Raw genomic sequence first — 20,878 nt, forward strand, 5'->3', positions numbered from 1 at the left:
ACATTTCACAAAGCATTTTTGCTGACATTCCATAAATGGCACCATCTAATAATGTTCTATTATTTTCTTTTTGTGAAAGGAGATCGTATTTTTAAAATATTTCGGTACTACTTGTTATTTCAAAGAGGTATTTCCTTATTCATTTTTTTCCCTCTTTCTTTAATATAAACAAGCAAACTTCAAGTGCCATTTTTTAAGAAACCAAGCTCTTTCAAAACTCTGGAAGATCTGTATTTGGAAAAAGGTTGAAATCAATCTGGAAAAAACAGTTCTTGAGCGCATTTTCCCAGCGTGTAGAGGTGAACTGCTTTGCTTGCCTACACAAGCATCTGAAATAGATCAATAACCACCTTAAGATGTATTTTATAGACAGAAGTCACCAACCATCACCAGTGTCTTCCATTTTTTCTTAGGGCTCCAGCATTTTTTACATTTTAAATAAGAGAAGGGACAGTTTGATTCGGGAAATAGGTCTGGCTGTTGTCTTAACTGAATTCCAAAGGTAGCAGGATCCCACCCCCGAGTGTGACTTCCTGCTCAGCCTCTGTGGGACTGTGGACAAAAAAAAATTTACCTCAGGAGCCTCCGGGGCAAATCTCATCTGCCACAAAGAACGATGCCTGCCTACCTCCTTCCCCAGCTGTCCTAGCCTAGGGGTCACTTACTGTCATCCAGTGGCATCTTTCTCTGTGGGGCAACAGCACTGGGCTTCAGGTTGCGATAGTCCCGGGAGAGTGCAGAGATGAGGCTGGCGTGGTTGATGGAGCGCACGGGCCACTGCTGCTCATTCTCTGGAAGGTTTGGCCACGGAAGCAGCAAGATGTTAGAGAGGGCTCGGCACACCAACACCTGGGCCTACAAGAGACCCCAAAGGCATCCATCAGAGGTCAGAGCCAAAGACAGTGGAGCGGCATGCCCAACACAGCCTTCAGCACCCGCTGGCTGCAAACCTGGAATCCTAGCCCCCAGGCTCGTTTCTTATAACCTGGGCAGGGCCTTTGGTCCAACTGGAAGGCAACTTAGGGAGGAAGATGAAATGAAGTAATAGCACCATGTCTAGGTCTAGCATAACCCAGAGCCAACCTCAAGCATCATTCCTGGAGCTCTCGTTTCCTCTCTAACCTGATACCTGAAGTATTAGAGAGGGAGAAATCACACTGCAGACACTGAATCTCAGGCATTGCTCAGCTGGTGGCTTCTGAGTTCTCTGAGAAGCTACTTAGAGCAGGACTTGCGGGAGAATCCATGACAATCCATGCCCCTACCACCAGGTCGCATCCTGCAATCACATCCTGGTACCCTCTGGTGCCCTCTTCAAACCTTCCTGCCCTCCCTCCTGTTAGGGGGTTTTTAAACTTCTAGCCTGAGCCGCCTTTGAGGATTCTAAGAAAATGCACTTGCCTGACACTTCTCACCCCAAAGAACACACACAGAACAGTGACAACAAATACCAGACTGCTTTGGATCAGAAAGAACGCAAAGAGAATCTCACAACACTAGCCGAAATTACCAGGCTGCAAAGCAGCAAAATCTTTCTGCACACTGGGAGGTGCTTTTCCACGCCTGAATCAGCACACTGACTGCCTGCCTTAGAATGGGCACGATGAGAATCACTGTCTGTGTCAGTGCCACACACATAAGAAATCCGTCTATGCTGGTACAGCCTGTAAGCTCTGAGTACAAAATCAAAGGCCAGACTCTTCTTCCTCAGCTTCCTTGGGTCTCAGTCACACAGCCCTGGGGACCCCGGGGAGCTCTGGGGCCTCACCTTATCAACAAGTCGCAGGGCAGAGGCATCAGTGATTCTGTTGAATACTTTCTGCACTGCAGGGATGCTGATCAGAAAGACGGGCCGCACGGTGGTGGCCAGTGAGACCAGTAAGTGGCATGCAGATAGCAGCAGCTTGTCTTGGACCTGTAGAGGGAAGAGGGCACATCGGCTCACCACATCCCTGTAAGACTGGGATTCGAACTTTGCTGAGGCAGCCACAAGCTACGTGTGGTTCTTGGTTTCCAAATTACACCACCTAGGCTCTATCTAGCTCAAGAATTTTTCCTATGATGACTACAAGAGAAGCCCATCTTCTCTGTCATGTCCACAGCTCCTGCCACAGCCATTATCACCTCCTCCCGTTCCTCCTTCACAGTCACCAGCAGCCTTGAACTCAGGCACTTCTCAGCTCAGAGTCTGCAGTGGCTCCCTATCAGCTATTAAATCACACTCCCTGGCATGTCATCCAGGTCCTAGAATTCTTCACCTCACTAATTGCTCCAGCAGAGCCAAGATCTCCCCGAGCCCCCCACTCTTCTGTGCCTTAACACTCAGGCCAGTCTCTCCTACTGCTTTCCCTTCAGCATGCCTATCAAATACTTGGTTCAATTACCACTGTTGCTTTCAAATTAGCAAAGGAGAAAAACGTGTTACAGATGGGACCTAATGCTGGTTAAGACTAAGATAAAAACAGCACACCAAAAAGTCAAGGCAGGCAGAATTACTTCGGGAAAAAAATTACTATGATTTCCCAAAGTCACAAAATATTCCTAACCTTTAACCCTTACTCTTAAGATCACCTATAATCACTTACTCTAAGATTACCTAAAAGGGTAAAGCTACATTCATGAATGCATGCATTTCAGAATTCTTTATAATAATTTTTTATTTTTTAAGGGAGGCAGCCTAGAAGTCCAGCAATGGCTAGGAAAATAATGAAACATATTCCTGATGGGATAGAACTATTTTCAAAGTTATAATTATAAATACAACATAAATTTATGGAAAGCAACACATTGTTATTAAAATAATACATTGTTTAAAAATGTATAAAATGCTATGTATGACTAAAACTACAAAAAAAATTCAAAGAATAAACACATATATGCTTTAGTAATATAGCAGACTTTGAGGTAACATAATAGAATCTGTCCAGTTTTAACATGGTTATAACCTTTGACTCAGTAATTCCACTTCCAGGAATCTATCCTACAGGCCCACTAGCATATGGAAGATGGACATAAAAGGAATGCTCATTTCTAGCAATAGGAAAATTATTATACATCCTCACAAAAAAAAAAAAAAACCACTGGACATTTTGAAAATCTGAAGTTGCTCTACATATGTAAAGGAAAACCAAGGCATACTGTTAGGCAAAAGTAGCTATATCTCTAGCTATCTACAAACTTAGTTATTACTTATTACATAAAAAGAGAAAAAAGTCTGGAAGGATATACAGGCATACCTCAGAGATATTGCAGGTTCAGCTCCAGACCACCACAATAAAGCAAATTATGCAATAACGCAAGCACACTAATTTTTTTGTTTCCCAATGCATATAAAAGTTTTGTTTACACTATACTGTAGTCTATAAAGTGTGCAATAGCATTACGTCTAAGAAACAATGTACATATCTTAATTAAAAAGTAGTTTATTGCTAAAAATGCTAACAATCATCTAGCCTTCAGAGTGGTAATCTTTTTGCTGGTGAAGGGTCTTCCTTGAATGTGACTGCTGCTGACTGAATAGGGTGGTGGTTGCTCAAAGTTGGGGTGGCTGTGGCAATTACTTAAAATAAGACAACAATGAAGTTTGCTGCATCGATTGACTTCCTTTCATGAAATATTTCTCTGGAGCATGCAGTGCTGTTTCATAGCATTTTGCCCACAGTAGAACTTCTTTCAAAGTTGGAGTCAGTCCTCTCAAACCCTGCTGCTCCTTCATCAACTGAGTTTATGTGTTATTCTAATCCTCTGTTATTTCAACAATGTTCACAGCATCTTCACCAGCTGATTCCATTTCAAAAACCCACTTTCTTTGGTCATTTACAAGAAGCAAGTCCTCATCTGTTCAAGCTTGATCTGAGATTGCAGCAATTCCATCCCATCTTCAGACTCCGCCTCTAGTTCTCCCGTTATTTCCACATCCGCAGTTACTTTCTCTACTGAAGTCCTGAACCCCTTAAAGTCATCCATGAGGCTGGGAACCAGCTTCTTCCAAACTCCCATTAATGCCGATATTTTGACCTGCTTCCGTGAATCATGAATGTCTTTAATGGCATCTAGAATGGTGAATCCTTCCCAGAAGGTTTTCAGTTTATTTGCCCAGATCCATTGGAGGAACCACTATCTATGGCAGCTATAGTCTTATGAAATGTATTTCTGAAACAATAAGACTTGAAAGCCAGAATTACCCCTTGACCCATGGGCTACAGAACTACAGAATGGATGTTGTGTGAGCAGCCATGGAAACTAGTATCTTTGAATATCTCCATCTGAGGCCTTAGGTAACCAGGTGCATTGCCAATCAGCAGATTTTGAAAGGAATCTTTTTTTCTGAGCAGGTCTCAATAATGAGCTTAAAATATTCAGTAAACCATGATGTAAACAGATGTGCTGTCATTCAGGCTTTGTTGTTCTATTTATAGAGACAGGCAAAGTGGATTCAGCATAATTCCTAAGGGCCCTAGGATTTTCAGAATGATACATGAGCACCGGCTTCAACCTGAAGTCTCCAGTTACAGTTGCCCCCTAAAAGAGAGTTGGCCTGTCCTCTGAAGCTCTGAAGCCAGGCACTGACTCCTCCTCTCTAGCTATCCAAGTCCCAGATGGCACCTTCTTCCAGTATAAAGCTGTCTCATCTACACAGAAAATCTGTTGTTTAGTGTGGCCACCTTCAGCAGTGATCTAGAACTTCGCAGAACTTGCTGCAGCTTCTCCATCAGTACTTGCTGCTTCATCCTGGAGATGGCTTCTTTCCTTAAACCTCATGAACCAACCTGTGTTAGCTTCCAACTTTTCTTCTGTAGCTTCCTCACTTCTCTCAGCCTTCACAGAACTGAAGGGCCTGATCTGGATTTGGCTTTGGCTTAAGGGAATGTTGTGGCTAGCTTGGTCTATCCAAACCACTGAAACTTTCTCCATATCAACAACAATAAGGCTGTTCTGCTTTCTCATCACTCATGTGTTCACTGAAGCAGAAATTTTAATCTCCTCCAAGAACTTTTCCTTTGCATTCACAACTTGGCTGTTTGGCTCAAGAACCTTTGGCCAGGCCGGGCACGGTGGCTCACACCCGTAATCCCAGCACTTTGGGAGGCCGAGGCAGGCGGATCATGAGGTCAGGAGATCAAGACCATCCTGGCTAACACGGTGAAACCCCATCTCTACAAAAAATACAAAAAAATACTACTGGCGGCGGGTGCCAGTAGTCCCAGCTACTCAAGAGGCTGAGGCAGGAGAATGGCGTGAACCCGAGAGGCGGAGCTTGCAGTTAGCCAAGATCACGCCACTGCACTCCAGCCCGGGCGACAGAGCAAGACTCCGTCTCAACAACAACAACAACGACAAAAAAAAAAAAAAAGAGCCTTTGGCCTATCCTGGCTTTTGACATGCCTTCCTCACTAAGCTTAATCATTTCTAGATTTTTATTTAAAGTAAGAGACATGTGACTCTTCCTTTCACTTGAACATGTAAAGGTCATTGTAGGGTTACTAAATGGCTCAGGGAATAGGGAGGCCTAAAGACAGGAAGATGGGGAAGCTTCCAATCAGTAGAGCAGTCAAAATACACACATTTATCAATCAAGTTTGCAGTCTTTGGTTTGTGGCACTCCAAAATAATTACAATAGTAACATTAAAGATCACTGATCACAAATCACTGTAAGATATAGTAACAAAAAAGTCTGAAATATTCTAACAATTACCAAAATGTAACACATGGAAGCACCAAATACTGTCAAAAAAAATGGCGCTGACAGATTTGCTTGATGCAGGGTTGCCATAAGCCTTCAACTTGCAAAAAAACACAGTATCTGTGAAGCACAATAAAACGAGGTGTGCCTGCACAACCAATGCCCAACTGTGCTTACCGCACGAAGGAAAATGTTTCAGAGGTATCACAACTTTTTAGTCTGGAAATCTGAACGATATTTTACTTTTTCACAGTGAGCATGTATTCATGTGGAATTTAGATAACTAAAAAAGTAAAGTTGTATTTGAATGCATGTAGGCTACAACTAAAAAAGAACATGAAATAAAACAGGTGTATAACAGCAGAAAGATTTATGGGTCTAACTCTGTGTCATATTTAGATTTTCTAGTAAATGGGTATAGGAACAGAAGGAGAGACAGAGAGTTAGATAAAAGGTGTAGGCTTTGCTGTTTCGAGACCTTGGTGCTGATTAGAGGTGTGATTGCATCCATGGTAGTAGAGATGAGTGTCACGAACTGCTGCGTGTTCTGCCGGTGAACTTCACTGCAATACTGTGCTAACCAGTGAGAGTAAGCCTGCAGCGCAGCCAGGGACTGAGCATGCCTGCAGAAAGAAAAGAAGATGTGATTTTAAAGGTTAAGGTGAAAACATATTAGCGTTCAACTTATTTTCATAGGAGGTAAGAATTGCATCCACTGCATTTGCTGTTCTAAGACATGGGCAACAGCATAGAAATCATTTACTGGTTCACGTAGAACCTAAAAACTAAGATATTCATCATCTAAACATTGCCACCGCTGACTAGAGCACAGAAGGCAGTTAGTCAATGTCTACTGAATCTTATTCAATCTTTCTGTGACACATGCTCACCTAAGAGAAAGGTAAATTATAAAAGCAAAATCAAAGAACTTAAGTGATCATGTGTTGACTTCAGAACTAGTACAAATTTAACATTCCTAGCTGCAGACTAAAGCACAGACAACTACCAGGTGTGACAGCTTTATAAACAGAGCTTTGATGTCAGATTTTGGAGTTTAAGCTTCCACTGCACCATACATTCTACCTGGCTAGGGGATAACTGAGGCAGCAAAGACTATGCTTGGTTTCAGCAAAGGCTGTACTGACTGCATCGTACATGCAACAAAATATACATCAAAAAAGTATGCAATTCTTCAAATATAATAAACAATCAATCTTAAACAAGGAGAGACAGTTGTGACACCAGGCCTTCTAACATACCTAAATGTAATTACCTTTCGGTAATAATTAGTAAGCTGTAAGGTGATACTACTATGAGGTGACACAAAGACAGTGTTCCTCATGGTTTGGGCATTTATTAACGACTCCTGCCTAAATCAGTATTACATTGGTGGTTGTGAATTGGTAATTTTTCTATCTTTCCTTTTCTCCTCATTAGTTGGCAGTCTTCTCTAAAAGGAGGCTTTTCCTCCTCTCATCCTTATTTTGTTAATCACTTTGGGTTTTTGTTTATCTGTTTGTTTACTTGAGACAGGGTCATATTCTGTTGCTCAGGCTGGCATGCAGGGGCATGATCATGGCTCACTGCAGCCTCAACCTTCTGGGCTCAAGTGATTCTCCTGCTTCAGCCTCCCAAGTAGCTGGGACTACAGGTCCATGCCACCATGCCAGGCTAACTTTCGTATTTTTACGGGGTCTATGTTGGCCAGGCTGGTCTCAAACTCCTGACTTCAAGCGATCCTTCTGCCTTGGCCTCCCAAAGGGCTGGGATTGCAGGTGTGAGGCTCTGCACCGGCCTAGCCTGTTAATCACTTTGAATGAGTAGATTATTTTCATTCAAACTGGTATAATTCATTATTGTCCTTATTCTTTCTTGATGACTGAACTGTCAATTTTGACCAGGAAGAACCCTTTCAAGCTGGGTCCTGCATCCTCTTCACATGTTCCCAACAGTCACTGAGCACTTCCTTACTTGCTGACTTGGCAAGATTGTCCAACATCACCCCCGCCCCCAGACTTGAGCTTTTTTTCTCCAAGGTGCTCTGGAGAATGGATTTGAGAAACCAAGACCTGGGGAAAAGGGGTAGGATTGCTACTGGAGTGTCACTGTTTCTAAGACCTTTCAGCAGACAGAATTAGGATATAGGCAGATACCACTTTATTTACTTATTTATGTTGCTGAAACAGGGTCTCGCTCTGTTGCCCAGGCAGGAGTGCAGTGGCACAATCATAGCTCACTGCAGCCTCCAACTCCTGGGCTCAAGCAATTCTCCTGGCTCAGCCTCCTAAGTGGCTGGGGCCACAGGCATGCACCACTATGTCCGGCTATTTTTTTTTTTTTTTTTTTTTGGTAGGGACAGAGTCTCACTATGTTGCCCAGGCTCCTCTCAAACTCCTGGGCTCAAGCAATCTTCCCACCTCAACCTCCCAAAGTGCTGGGATTACAAATATGAGCCAGTGTGCCCAGCCTAGACACCATTTTAAAATCAAACTCAGCATCAACAATTACAGGGAAATTTGATATTAAGAGCCTTCTGACATGATGCAAGAGGAAAGGCACATCATTGCCTATGTAGTAACCTTGCTAAAAATGTTTAAACTGAATCTAATACAATGGAAATAATTAGACAAATCCAGATTGTAGGACACGCTTTTAAAAAAATTAATATCTGGATCTGCAAAAGGTCCTCAGTCACTCTCACACACACACGCACATGCAGACATACAAACACAATTGGGTGAACTGTTCTAGATTACAGGAAATACATTTAATGTGTGGCTCATGATTAGTTAGACCTTGGATCCAAGAAAAGAAAAAAGGATACAAAAACATTCCTGGGACAACTGAAGAAATTTTAATATGGACTATATATGAGATGACATTATTGTATGTATTAAATTATGTGAGGGTTGATAATGATATCATAGTTAAAGAGCTGAATGAACTTATTTCTAGGATACACACACTGAAGGATTTACGGGTGAAGTGACATGTCTGCAATTTATTTTCTTTCTTTTCTTTTTTGAGACAGGGTCTCACTCTGTCACCCAGGCTGGAGAGCAGTGGTGTGATCTCAGCCTCCCGGGTTCAAGCGACTCTCCCAGCTCAGCCTCCCAAGTAGTTGGGACTACAGGTGCAAGTGCCACCATGCCCGGGTAATTGTTATATTTTTTGGTAGAGACAGGGTTTCACCACATTGGCCAGGCAGGACTCGAACTCCTGACCTCAAGTGATCTGCCTGCCTCGGCCTCCCAAAGTGCTGGGATTACAGGTAAGAATCATCACGTTCAGCCATGCAGTTTATTTTCAAATGGCTCAGCAAAATAATAATAATAATAATAATCATGTATTGTGTGCAGAGAAGGCACAAGAAACAAAAGCCAATTTATAATTTGTTACTCTAGGCTAAGGGTCCATGGGTGCTTATTCACCTGTTTTTCTCATTTTCTATAGGTTTGAACTTTTTCAAAATTAGCAGTTGGGTAAGAAAATGTGCTAGTACTTTAAAGTAAGGAAATATAGTTACTGAAAGTTTGAAATTCATAGTGACCACATAGTTATTTTGTATTTTACATTTAAAATTTTATTTTATATTTAGAATCACGTTACCCTTTAAGTTCTAAATACCAAAATAAGGAGAAAGGACATCAAAGTCAGCATTAGGAGTAAGAATTTCAGTCAATCTAGCACATCTGTAGAGCTCCTCAAGGCTGAAAGGAGGGGCTCTGAAACTCCCAAAATGTGTACAAGTTGTTGTATGTATAAGGAAACTGGCATCTTTCTTGGGAGATGCTTTACAACTTTCTCTAAATTCTCAAAAGGGAAAGCAATATATTTTTTAAAAGTTTAAAACCACCATAGTAAGTAAGATTCTCTTTCCATCATTTATCTAATCTGCAGCTCAAGAATGCTCTACAGCAGGGGTCGGCAGACCTTTTCTGTAAAGACCCGAGTGTATATATTTTCAGATTTGCAGGGCATACATACACTCTGTCACAGCTACTCTACTCTGCTGCTGTAGTGCAAAACCACTCCCAGACCATATGTAAATCAATGTAGCTATGTTTCAATAAAACTTTATTTACAAAAGCAGTCAGTAAGCCAGATTTGGCAAAGGCCATAGTTTGCCAACCCCCTGCTCTCGTCTAAAGCAAGTCTTCTGGGCAGTGAAGTCTCTGGGATAATGCCCATCTCCTGTCCCTGTCCTTCCATATGTCACTTTCCTAACAGCATCCCATGTTATCTGTAGAGTTTCTGTAGGTAGCTCTGTAGGTGGTCTCTAGATGTCCTGCTTCAAAATAACCTGGGGTTCTTGTTTAATACGCAAATACCCAAGCCTTATGGCCTTATGCCATTCTGCTAAAATCAGAATCTCTGAGAAATGTGTTCCCCAAGCATTCTTCTGCATCCTACAGTATCCTACAGTTTTAGTCAATGATCTACAGGAAAGACTGATGGCATCTGAGATGTTTCCCATTAGTCCCAACACACCTATCCAGTCTCTTCTTGCACCACATGGAGTAGCCACCTCCTGCCTGTGTGACTGTCTCAGCCTGTACTGTTCTTTCCTCCTGAAATGCCTACTCCATAGAATCTCCATCCCATCTCTCACTTACCTAATTCCACTTTCTCCAACCACCTCTGCCCCAGACATATAGTCAAAAAAATCTCTCTCTCTTTCTAGGTTTGCAGTTTAAGAGTTTTTCCCCGATTCATGGCAGCCACTACTGTTCCTTTTTCTCAATAAAATCATCTGGAGACTGCAGGCAAGGTCTTTCCTAAAAATGCACAAACATCAAACTCTAGACTTACACATCAATGAGGTCAGGTTTCAATACTGATGGCACAGCAGTTTCAATGTTGTACAATTTTATCTGAGATCCGTACAGAGTGACTTTGACCAACCTGTTGGCAAAGAGGCAGGTAAACAAGAACATTCGGCTTATGAACTAAGACAGACAAAACAGACAAGGCTGGTACCAACAAAGAGCGTAAGGGCAGACTTTTTCCATATACAAAAAAGAATCAAGACCAGACTTTCAATTTTATGCCAAGGAAATAATCTGAGATATGCATAAAGATTTATATACAAGCACATTAACTAAAGCCTTATTGAAGGTGTCAAAAACTTTGACAACAATATAAATATCCAATCCAGAGGAGGTAATACAATGTAATATACACAATAAAAACAATGCTTAGAGGCATATTTAATGATAAATATTCAGGATGTTTTAAACATGACATGGTTGTACTAAATATATATACAGAATATATCGTGAATGTTCATCTATTAACAGAAGACAGGCGGGAAGAATTTTCACCAGAATATGCTTATTGGTACCACTTGTTTTAGGGGGAGGATAGAGTGGGTAGATTATGGATGATTTTTTTCCCTCTATTTTTCTGCATTTCCAAATTATCTACAATTAATATATAATGTTTTATAATTGAGGAGAATAAAAAATAGTTTTTAAAAAGCAGGCAGGATGTGGTTGCTCATGCCTGTAATCCCAGCACTTTGGGAGGCCAAGGTGGGAGGATCACTTGAGGCCAGGAGTTCAAGACCAGCCTGGACAACAAAGTAGGACCCTGTCTTTTAAAATTTTATCCAGATGTGGTGGCACATGCCTGTAGTCTCAGCTACTTGGGAGAGGCTAAGTAGGGAGGACTGCTTGAGCCCAGGAGGTTGAGGATGGACTAAGCCAGGATCATGCCATTGCACTCTAGCCTGGGTAATAGAACGAGACCAAAATCCTGTTTGGTTTGTTTTGTTTTGTTTTGTTTAAAAAAAAAAAAAAAACAGAACTGCTCTTTTGGCAGTTTATCGAAATAGGATGACATGGACTTTTCTATAAAATTGATAATGATAAAACCATCTTAGCTTTTATTTAAAATCATTTTTAAAAGGAAATGTTTCAGATGGGTTGATACATAATAAAGAAAATACAGCAAACTGTCCACCATAGAATCTATGTGGTGGGTATATGCGTATTCCCTGTACAATTCTTTCAACTCTTCTTCAAATTTGAAAACATTTGATAAAATTTTGGAGGAGGCAGATGAGAGGAGCAAATGTTTCTAGAATAGGCGGAGGTGTTTTATGTTCAAGTACAATTCTTTCAGAAGCAAGCTGTTGAGCCCACTGGTTGCTCAAGGGCTCACTGGATACTAACGAGCATTAAACACAATAACTAATAGCTCTATCTAGTAGGAAATGGGAAATGCCTCTTTCATTACAGACATAACAACATTCCTTTCTCTCCTCTTTTTTTTGAGAAAGGGTCTTGCTCTGTCAACCAGGCCGGAGGATTGTAGTGATCTTGGCTCACTGCAGCCTAGACTTCCGGGGCTCAAGTGATCCTCCCGCCTCAGCGCCCCCTCCCATAGCGGGGACTACAGGCGCATGCCACCACACCCAGCTAAATTTTTTTGTCTTTTTAGTAGAAACGGGTTTCGTCATGTTGTCCAGGTTGGTCTTGAACTCCTGGACTCAAGCGATCTGCTCACCTCAGCTTCCCAAAGCGCTGGGATTACAAGTGAGCCACCACGCCTGGAGTTGAAAGACATTCCTTTCTGTGTGAAGGGGAAAAAACCCAAGACCTGGCTAGTTTCTCTCTGCCTACTCTGCGAGGAAACCTGGAAGTGGATGCCAGGGAAGGCAGTGTTTGTCTTTGTCCCAGCGGAACAATCAACTAAGGAACTTGTTACAAATACAAACTTGTATTTGTATTTCTGATTGCTGGAGAGCAACAAGAAAGCAATCAAAAAGGAGCACTTCCGGTCAGTCAAGAAAGTGAGGGCAAAAGAACTAAAGTTCCCGAAGTCTCACGAAGTCCTCATGATCAGAACAGTTATTATCAGAAAACAATATACCAATATGCACCTGGTGTTTAAATCCTGTTCTACACTAAAAATGCATTTCCAAACATCTTTTAATGTGTCTGTGTTTAGCAGTTTTAATATTAGCTTTGTTTTATGTAACCAATAAATGAAAACACTGCTAATCATACTGGCTATTAAGGTCATGTAGTCATAACAAGAGCCTTCTCTCACATTTTATTCTAAATGAAGACAAAATATTAATAGCAAGTATGTTTAAGTACTGGGCTTGCAAATCTAAGCAGTGCAGAAAAATAGGGACCTATCAAATGATTCAGGATCTTTGAGACATCATCTCACTACAAAGTTGAGATGACTGACAGATATACCTTTTTTTTTTTTTGAGACGGAGTTTCATTCTTGTTGCCCAGGCTGGAGTGCACTGGCGCGATCTCGGCTCACTGCAACCTCCACTTCCCGGGTTCAAGCGATTCTCCTATCTCAGCCTCCTGAGTATCTGGGATTACAGGCGCATGCCCCCACGCCCGGCTAATTTTTGTATTTTTAGTAGAGATGGGGTTTCATCATATTGGTTAGGCTGGTCTTGAACTCCTGACCTCAGGTGATCCACCCGCCTCAGCCTCCCAAAAAGTGTTGGGATTACAGGCGTGAGCCACTGCGCCCGGCCAACTGACAGATAAGATATATCTATATTGCTTAACAGAGTAAATTCAAATAATGGACTTATCTTTGGATTTCAGACAGAAAAATATGTCTTATCCCTGCTAAACCTCAGTGCAAATGGGCCCAGTACAAGAAGAGGAGGAGGAACGGACTGGCAATACAAACGCTATGGTTTGGAAAGAGCACAACATGTGGACCCAGGAAACTGTTAAAATCCACTCTCCCTCTCAAGGACTGTGTGAACTGAGGCAAGGCACTCACATCGCTGAGCCACAATGTACTTACTCAACAATAAAACGGCAATGCTTGTCTCTCAAAGTACAGAACAAAATGAAAGACCATGTGCAAAAACACAGAAAATGTCCTACTATTGTGTGCTGTTTTTATTATTAATACGAATCTGGCTTTTAAGGGATTTAAGCCCCTTGGCTATCTTTGCTTTTCAGCTAAGATGTGGCAGTGAAGTCTGGCATGCATGCACCCAGGCTCCTGAGGCTCACTTCCCCTCTGCACGTCACCAGTGATGCGGCTGCTGGGCCAGTTGAAGCATCAGGTGTCTTGGCTTTGGGCTGGATCCACATCTACTCAGTTTTGATCTAACCAATTCAACAGCTGCCTTGAAATGATCTAAATGTCCTGTCACTTACATCTTGGGTTTTTTGACGCGAGAAAGGGAGGAGGGACTGCTGATTGGGTAGAATCAAGTGTTCCTCAACAAGTGCATCTGTAAACCTGGTGCGAGACCCAAGAGGAAGGAGACGAAAAGGAGCCCAGTGGTGAAAGGCTGGGAACCACCTTTCGGGCCAGGCGTGGAGGCTACCCAGCTTTCACTCCCGAGGCCCTAATGGGACTGGAAAAACCACAAAAAGCACCCTGTGCATCTAGCTGCCTACTTGGATGGTGGAGTTGACTCCTTATCAGTAGGGCTTTCTTAATATCTCTTTATCCTATGAGGAAAGACATGAAGACTGACCTCTCCTGGTTTCTCCTGGGTCTACAACTGTGTTTATATTTATACACAAGATCTTCAAAGAAACAATAGCTTAAATAGCTTATCAGGCGTTTTGTTATGTGCTAGGCACAGTGCTAAGGGCTTTATCTCATTTAATTCTCACACTAAACCTACAGGAAACAACATCTACTTCATATTGTAAATGAGGGACCTGAAGTTCACAGAGGTTAAGTAATTTGTTCCATATCAGCTTGTATGTGGCAGAGCCTAGATTTACCCGGGGCCAGAGCAGAAGCTATTTGGCAATATGCTGCCCCTCACACAAGAAGGTAAAGCTGAACTCTGAAGAAGGAATAGCTCCATAAGGTAACTGCCAGCCTACCTCTCCACGACTGTGAGGGCATCATTGAACCGTGCAGCAAACACATCCCCGATAAAGTACTCGGCCAGGCGGCCCACGGCCTGCAGCAGGGAGCTCAAGTCTCTCAGGGAGCAGTGCAGCCGCCGGCAGTCATTCTCCGCCGTGATGTTCAACCTGTGTCCTGGAACACAACACGCCAGACAGTTTTTCACAGGAAGACCATGTTTTAGATACTACAGATAACAGCTCGTCCAGCAAGCCACACGCAGCAAAACCAGCAGCAAAACCAATTCTCCAAACAAAGCAACCCACGGGCTGCTTCCCAGTACTGAGCAGGGTAACTGGGCCCGGTATCCACCTAACACTACACGTTTGTGCTCCAGAGGCCAGGGACAGAGACAGAGTTGTGGGGAGGGGCAGACAGTCTGGGGTGTGCTAACATGGAGGGAGCCCCTGATCTGATTCCTTTTGACCCTGTAAGGTCCTGACACCACCACTGTTACATACAAGGAGGCACACCCAGGGAGGCCCAGGCACTTGCCAAGCACGTGTCACATTTCCAGGGCAAGGCTGGTGTTCTACGCTGAATCTATGTGACTCCAAATCTGGTTCCTTTAGCATAGGACTCTATCTCAGAATGAAATTTCAATGGACCAACAGTTAGGACCTGCCCCTGCTAAGAGAGAAGGGGTATACTCAGCACTCCACCCCTGAAGGCTGGGAGGTGGCACAGTATGAAATAAAGAACATGGGACTTGGATTCCGAAGACACAGATTCCCTCTGCCACTTCCGGGCTCAGTGCCAACCCTCCTAAGCCTCAGTATCACTATTATAAGGGCCATGTTAAAATATATAACCCTCTAAGCTACAGAACATTGTTCAGTATTTCTAATTATTATAAATAACAAAGAACTAGTGACTTACTAAGGTCTGAAATTTCCTTACTTTTCAACACAACTTCTTCAAACTGAACAAGGAGGATGCTAAGATGAAGGACAAAACATCCCTTGATTCGGTCACTTCCCTGGTTTTTGGATCCCTCTATTCACAAATGTCCACAAAAAATAGTAAGAATTTTCAGGCCAGAACAGAGACCTGCAGGTCTGATTCGAGTCCTTCTCACTGACACAGCAGCAATGAAGGTGGGGTGGTAACTCCACTAGGGCACCATAACTAGGGCACCTATGATCCCAGCACTCCCTAGGTACTTTCCACACCTGCTCCCTCCCCCTACTTCAGTTCTCTCCTGTCTCTTAGGAGGCGAGACTCACACTGGTCATCACCAACCCTCCTCCTCACACTTGGTCACCACCAACCCTCCTCCCGCTGTGCTCCAAAATCAGCTTCCCAGAGCCCAGACTAAGCTTGCAGCTCCCCTGAAGCAGGTGCTGAAGCCTCTGGAGGCTCTCTCCTGCTAAAAGGGGAGAGCCTAGACTCTCCAGTATCGACTCAGGTCTCTCATGGCCTCGCCACCTTCTACTATGCCACTATGTCATCCAGACCCACTGGTAATTCCCCAGAGCCTCGTGTCTCTGTGCCTCTGCCTAGACTGCCGATCATTTCATCCTCTGCCCACCCAAGCTTTGCAAGCTCCTACATAGCCTCCAGCCTCTCAGAGGCATCCTGTCTCTGTGGGGCCTCCCCACTCCTGCCTTCCTTCTTGGCACCCATGCCAAGGAGATAAACCGATGATTTACAAGTCCATCTCCTTACTGACCACAAAATCCCTCGTGGTGAGCAGCTATGTCCAGCAGCCAGCACAGCAGCTGGTACAGAGTGAGTGACCGTAAATGTATGAATGATTTAGATGCAACAGAACAGACGGCAAACTAGAGCAGGACAGGGAGTCCCAGGCAGGTTCCTTCCTCACCCTGTCCCTGGGAATACTGGCATGTATTACCGACAGTAAACACGGATGGGTGGCACCTGCGGAAAGGAAGGGTGGACACCTACAAAGCACGTGGCAGATGAAGTAGCAGGCTGAATGCCTCGATCCGCCGCCAACGCCAAGGGATGAGGCTTGCAACGGTGCCTGCAACAGCCCCCAAAGGAAGACACGAGACTGGAAGAGGGGACAGAGGGCCGCATCTTAAGGAGCAGGAGAACGAAAGAAGAGGTAACTCATGGAAGGACCTCAGACAGAGAGAGGGCCAGTGACAAAGGCTGGTTTTAACCTGCCCCAAATCACCTGCTCCTGCCTCCTCCACTCCACAAGGACAGCAGTGCCCTGGCGCAGAAACAAGATTCCCAGCCTGAGGCAGCCCTGCAGAGGCTGTGGGTGCGGCTAAGGAGTAAGCCACCTCCTCCAACCAGAGCAACAGAATGACCATCCCACCCAGACAGACGAACTCACAGAACCAACGCACTGAGAGGGATTTTCATCACGCTGGTTGTGCGAAAGGGAACACGGACTTCATGGGCTACAAAAGAGACAGCCCCAATCTCTCAGTTAACTGAAGTGCCAAAATTATACACCCTCTGAATGTCAATGGGATTTTCAAGGTTATATCTATGCAACCAACTCCCAGGGTTGACTTCTAAAACCTGCTGCTCCTCTGCACACCAACCAGACCTCAGGGCTCTGTGGGAATAAACTCTAATGAAAAATACACCCTGACACTGGGTATGGCATAGTACAGGCCCAAAAAGAGGGGAGGCCAGCTTTTCTTTCTCAGAGCAACACTGAGGGTCACTGAGTCTGCTTCAGTAGCCCCTGGCACTCTCTGCATGCTCAACCTTCATTTCGCACCTCCACCTCCCCCCAGGCTCTACCCTGACCACCAGTTTCCAACTTCTCTATGGTATCCAATCCCTTCAACTAGGTACCCGCTGAATACCTGAGAACAAGCTTCTTAAGTATTTTAAGTGCGCAAGGGGAACACTGTATTTGTTTTAAAAACCAAACCAAAACACTACCCTAAATCAAGTTTCCATTTGAGTATGGTCCTTAATAGACAATTACTAGAGAGCTTAAAAGTCGCCCTGACAAAGCCGTCCCCTCTGCCCGGCACTTCCCCTGCACACCTGGCCCTTCAGCCTCTTCCTGGACCTCGGCTGAATGCTAGGGAGCTCAAGGGAGCCCTTCCATCTCTGGACAACTTGGTCACAAACACAGGTAAAGTAAGTCTCCCTGTGATTGCTCATCACCCCTGGCCCACTCCTTGAGGGCAGAACACAAAACAAGCCAAAGCCTGCTGACAGCATGATAGCCCTGGGGATGTAACCCCTCATTACCCTCCTAAGAATCCTTGCCATCCCCTCCCCTCTGAACTTGTCCTATTTTGTCTAGCAAAGAGCAGTACCTAGGATGAAAACTATGGGTACCTAGCATGCAGTACCCAGGATGGAAAACAGCTTGGAAGTGCTGGGTGTGTGTTTTAAACTGTGAGTTTGAACAATATGAAACTGTTGACACTTGATCACTTCTGACCCAACAAAACTGCAATTCCATACAGTTCCACTTCACACATATGTGATATAAGATCCATATTCATCAAAATTATAGCTGGTTCTTTCCTGTTCTATCTGCAAGGCAGACAATCACATGGTCAATAAATACCCCAAATCAAATTCTCTACCCTTGACACCCCCTCCTTCAGCCTAGAAACCTAATTTCACCACCACAAAAGTCACGCAGGGCATCAAGTAAACTTGAGGGGATAGGCCAGTGTCCCACTGTGGGACACAGTGTCCCACACTTTCTTCTGTCTGGCCAAGGCTTAGATTTCCCCCCAAAAGCACAGGACATCTGCAAGGTAGAACCTTCAGATGAGAATAATGCTGAAAGGTTTGGAGGCACAAAACATCATGGCCACACAAAAGTCCTATCTTCCACAAACCAAGTCATCCTAAAGCTGTCTAGATATGACCTAAGCCACATCCAAAGAACAGCCCCTTGGCAAATCACTGCCCTAGGGGGAAAAAAAGTCTTAAACATAATTTAGTCTTCTCCTTTTGAGGAGTTGAGGGAGGTCTAAAAATTAGCATTCAGGCATTTCCCTCTGAGAGAACAAACAAATCATAATCATAAATCATAAACGGACCCAAGCAGAAGAAACAATTTAAGTCTAAAAATCTTACATAAAATTTTGTAGGCAAAATAATCCCTTAGACAGGAAAGTTTGCATGGGTAACCAGAAAAGTTAAAGGGTTACTTAGAGGAGAAATACTGTCTCAATGAAGGAAGATCTCAATGAGGTGTGGCAGAAGTCAAATACAGAATGGAGGCTTTGAGGCCACATACAGACATCAATGCTGTGCAAGGGGAACACCACCAATGAGGGTTTCTTAACCCACGTAAGGTAGAAAAGACAGAGGGAGCAAAGGACAACCTGCCAGGAGCCAGAGCAGCACAGAGCAACCAACGTGGCCCAGCAAGACAAGCTGTGCCTTGGTCTTGACAGGGAAGTGGAGGCAGACTCAGCAGCAGGAAGGGAAACAGTGAGAAGCACACAAGATCTTCTGAATCCAACCGCTCTGACAAAAGCAAAAGTGGGAGCCTTCTAGGCTGGGTAACCACACTGCAGGCCTCACTGCTGGCCAAAATGTGCATCCTATTGTCATACACGGTCACAGCACCAGGAGTAGACAAGAATCACGGCTGGCGCCCATTTACACAGGCTCCAGAGGAGACCCAAGAACTAAAGGCTGGGCTAGAAAGTAAATGCAAATGAAGGAAGGCCCAGAGCCTATCAGGGATGAGAGGGTGCAGTTTCTGTTGAGGGTCATGAGGCTGACTGGTGTGGCATGGAGGTTATTTGAGGGGGTAAATGGCTATGGGAACCAGGGGAAAAAATGTACTCAGAGTTTCCATTTGTTAATAGTCTTTGCACTGGAAACTTGGCTTCTGAGCCACCAAAAATGGGGGAATGCTTTGTCATGGATGAGAGAGCTCATTTTAAAACAGGAAATAAGCATTTTTCTGGCCTGAGAGGTTTTGCCACTGGAGTACAAGCCAAGGATCAGTGCTGAGGATGAGATTTATAAATGATCTGGAAGAGCCGAGTTCTGTGAAATTGCCAGTAAACAGGCTTTAGTGAAAGCAGGTATGCGGTATTTCCCATAGGAAAAAATAAATCACATTATCCTTCTAGGGAGAAGAGCTCAGAATTATCAGCTATGTCCCAGAAATAGAGTTTCAGATTCACTAGACTTTCACCTAAAGACAGACACAACAGAATGTAAAAACACCAGCTTTTACAAAAGTAAACAGGACACTGAAGGGTCAGTGTAGGGGAGGAAAAAACACCTGCTTGATTTTTTAAATAGATCAAGAACAGTGTCTTCAGGGTCCTGAGTACATTCTAATTTGAATAGTGGTCCTGAAGGAAAGACCACCTGGGCACGATTATTCCCAAAAATGGCTTCTGGAAACATCTGTAGCACTTCTACACAGCCAAATGATTTTCATTAGCGGTGACAGCACATTTTACAGGCATGTCTGTTTTGAAAGTGTCTTTTTAAAGTTTTGACTTTTTAAATTTCTTACCCTATCTACAAAGTCAGGGCCTACATTCGGGGCATGCCAAGGCCCATCAGCCTCCTGGGGCCCACTAGATTATTTAGAAGCTTATATAGTCATGGAAACCAGCCGTCACAGACCACCAAGACGGACAGCCTCAGAAAAAGGCTCCTGTGGAGGCTCTGCCATGAATCACAACCTCATCCAGGAGATGGGCTGCACACTGGGCGGCTCTGTGCTGGGCTGAAACAACAGTTACCCAACACAGGGGCTGCATGCCAGAGCCAGGACAGATCCCGTAAGAAGCACGCTGGGAAGAAGGAAGGGCAGTGAGAAGTGGTGCACAGCAGCTGATGGGGCAGGGAGGACACATGTGGCTTTCAGTTACTAGTGTTTTCAGTTGACAAAAATGAATGTCAGATGTTAGCTATTTCAGAGCTATTTCAGAGCAACCAATGTGGCCCAGCAAGACAAGCTGTGCCTTGGTCTTGACAGGGAAGTGGAGGCAGGCTCAGCAGCAGGAAGGGAAACAGTGAGAAGCACACAAGATCTTCTGAATCCAACTGCTCTGACAAAAGCAAAAGTGGGAGCCTTCCAGGCTGGGTAACCACACTGCAGGCCTCACTGCTGGCCAAAATGTGCATGCATCCCATTGTCATACACGGTCACAGCACCAATAGACAAGAATCGCGGCTGGCGCCCATTTACATTTTGTCATTTTTTCATTCCCTATTATACCATCAAGCGACTTGTACCAACAAAGCCATGGGACCCTGGGTAAATTAACATCTCTGAACATCAATTTCCTCTTATGTAAATCAGGGGTAACTAGTAATAGCACTTACACCTCACAGGACAATGGAGATAATTAAGTAATATAAGTCAATAACACAGTGCCTGGCATGTAATGAGA

General features: G+C 44.0%; 1 protein-coding gene and 1 long non-coding RNA gene across 15 annotated transcripts in view; one reads left to right on the forward strand and one right to left on the reverse strand.

The window, feature by feature from the left end:
* Window positions 1-20,878, reverse strand: part of XPO6 (exportin 6) — a 114,263-nt gene that overhangs the window by 13,104 nt on the left and 80,281 nt on the right. For all 14 annotated transcript variants that reach the window (XM_002826268.6, XM_054533697.2, XM_054533696.2 and 11 more), the window contains 5 exons: window positions 14,525-14,684; window positions 10,497-10,589; window positions 6,163-6,307; window positions 1,769-1,915; window positions 666-855 (listed from right to left, as the gene is read on the reverse strand). In XM_002826268.6, the coding sequence (XP_002826314.2) occupies window positions 666-855; window positions 1,769-1,915; window positions 6,163-6,307; window positions 10,497-10,589; window positions 14,525-14,684 (735 nt within the window). The remainder of the gene's footprint in view (window positions 1-665; window positions 856-1,768; window positions 1,916-6,162; window positions 6,308-10,496; window positions 10,590-14,524; window positions 14,685-20,878) is intronic.
* Window positions 8,039-13,526, forward strand: LOC129050737 (uncharacterized). Its single transcript, XR_010137739.1, has 2 exons — window positions 8,039-8,955; window positions 13,268-13,526. It is a non-coding gene; the product is annotated as an uncharacterized LOC129050737 (long non-coding RNA).

Source organism: Pongo abelii, chromosome 18, assembly GCF_028885655.2.
Source record: "Pongo abelii isolate AG06213 chromosome 18, NHGRI_mPonAbe1-v2.0_pri, whole genome shotgun sequence".
Lineage (NCBI taxonomy): Eukaryota > Metazoa > Chordata > Mammalia > Primates > Hominidae > Pongo > Pongo abelii.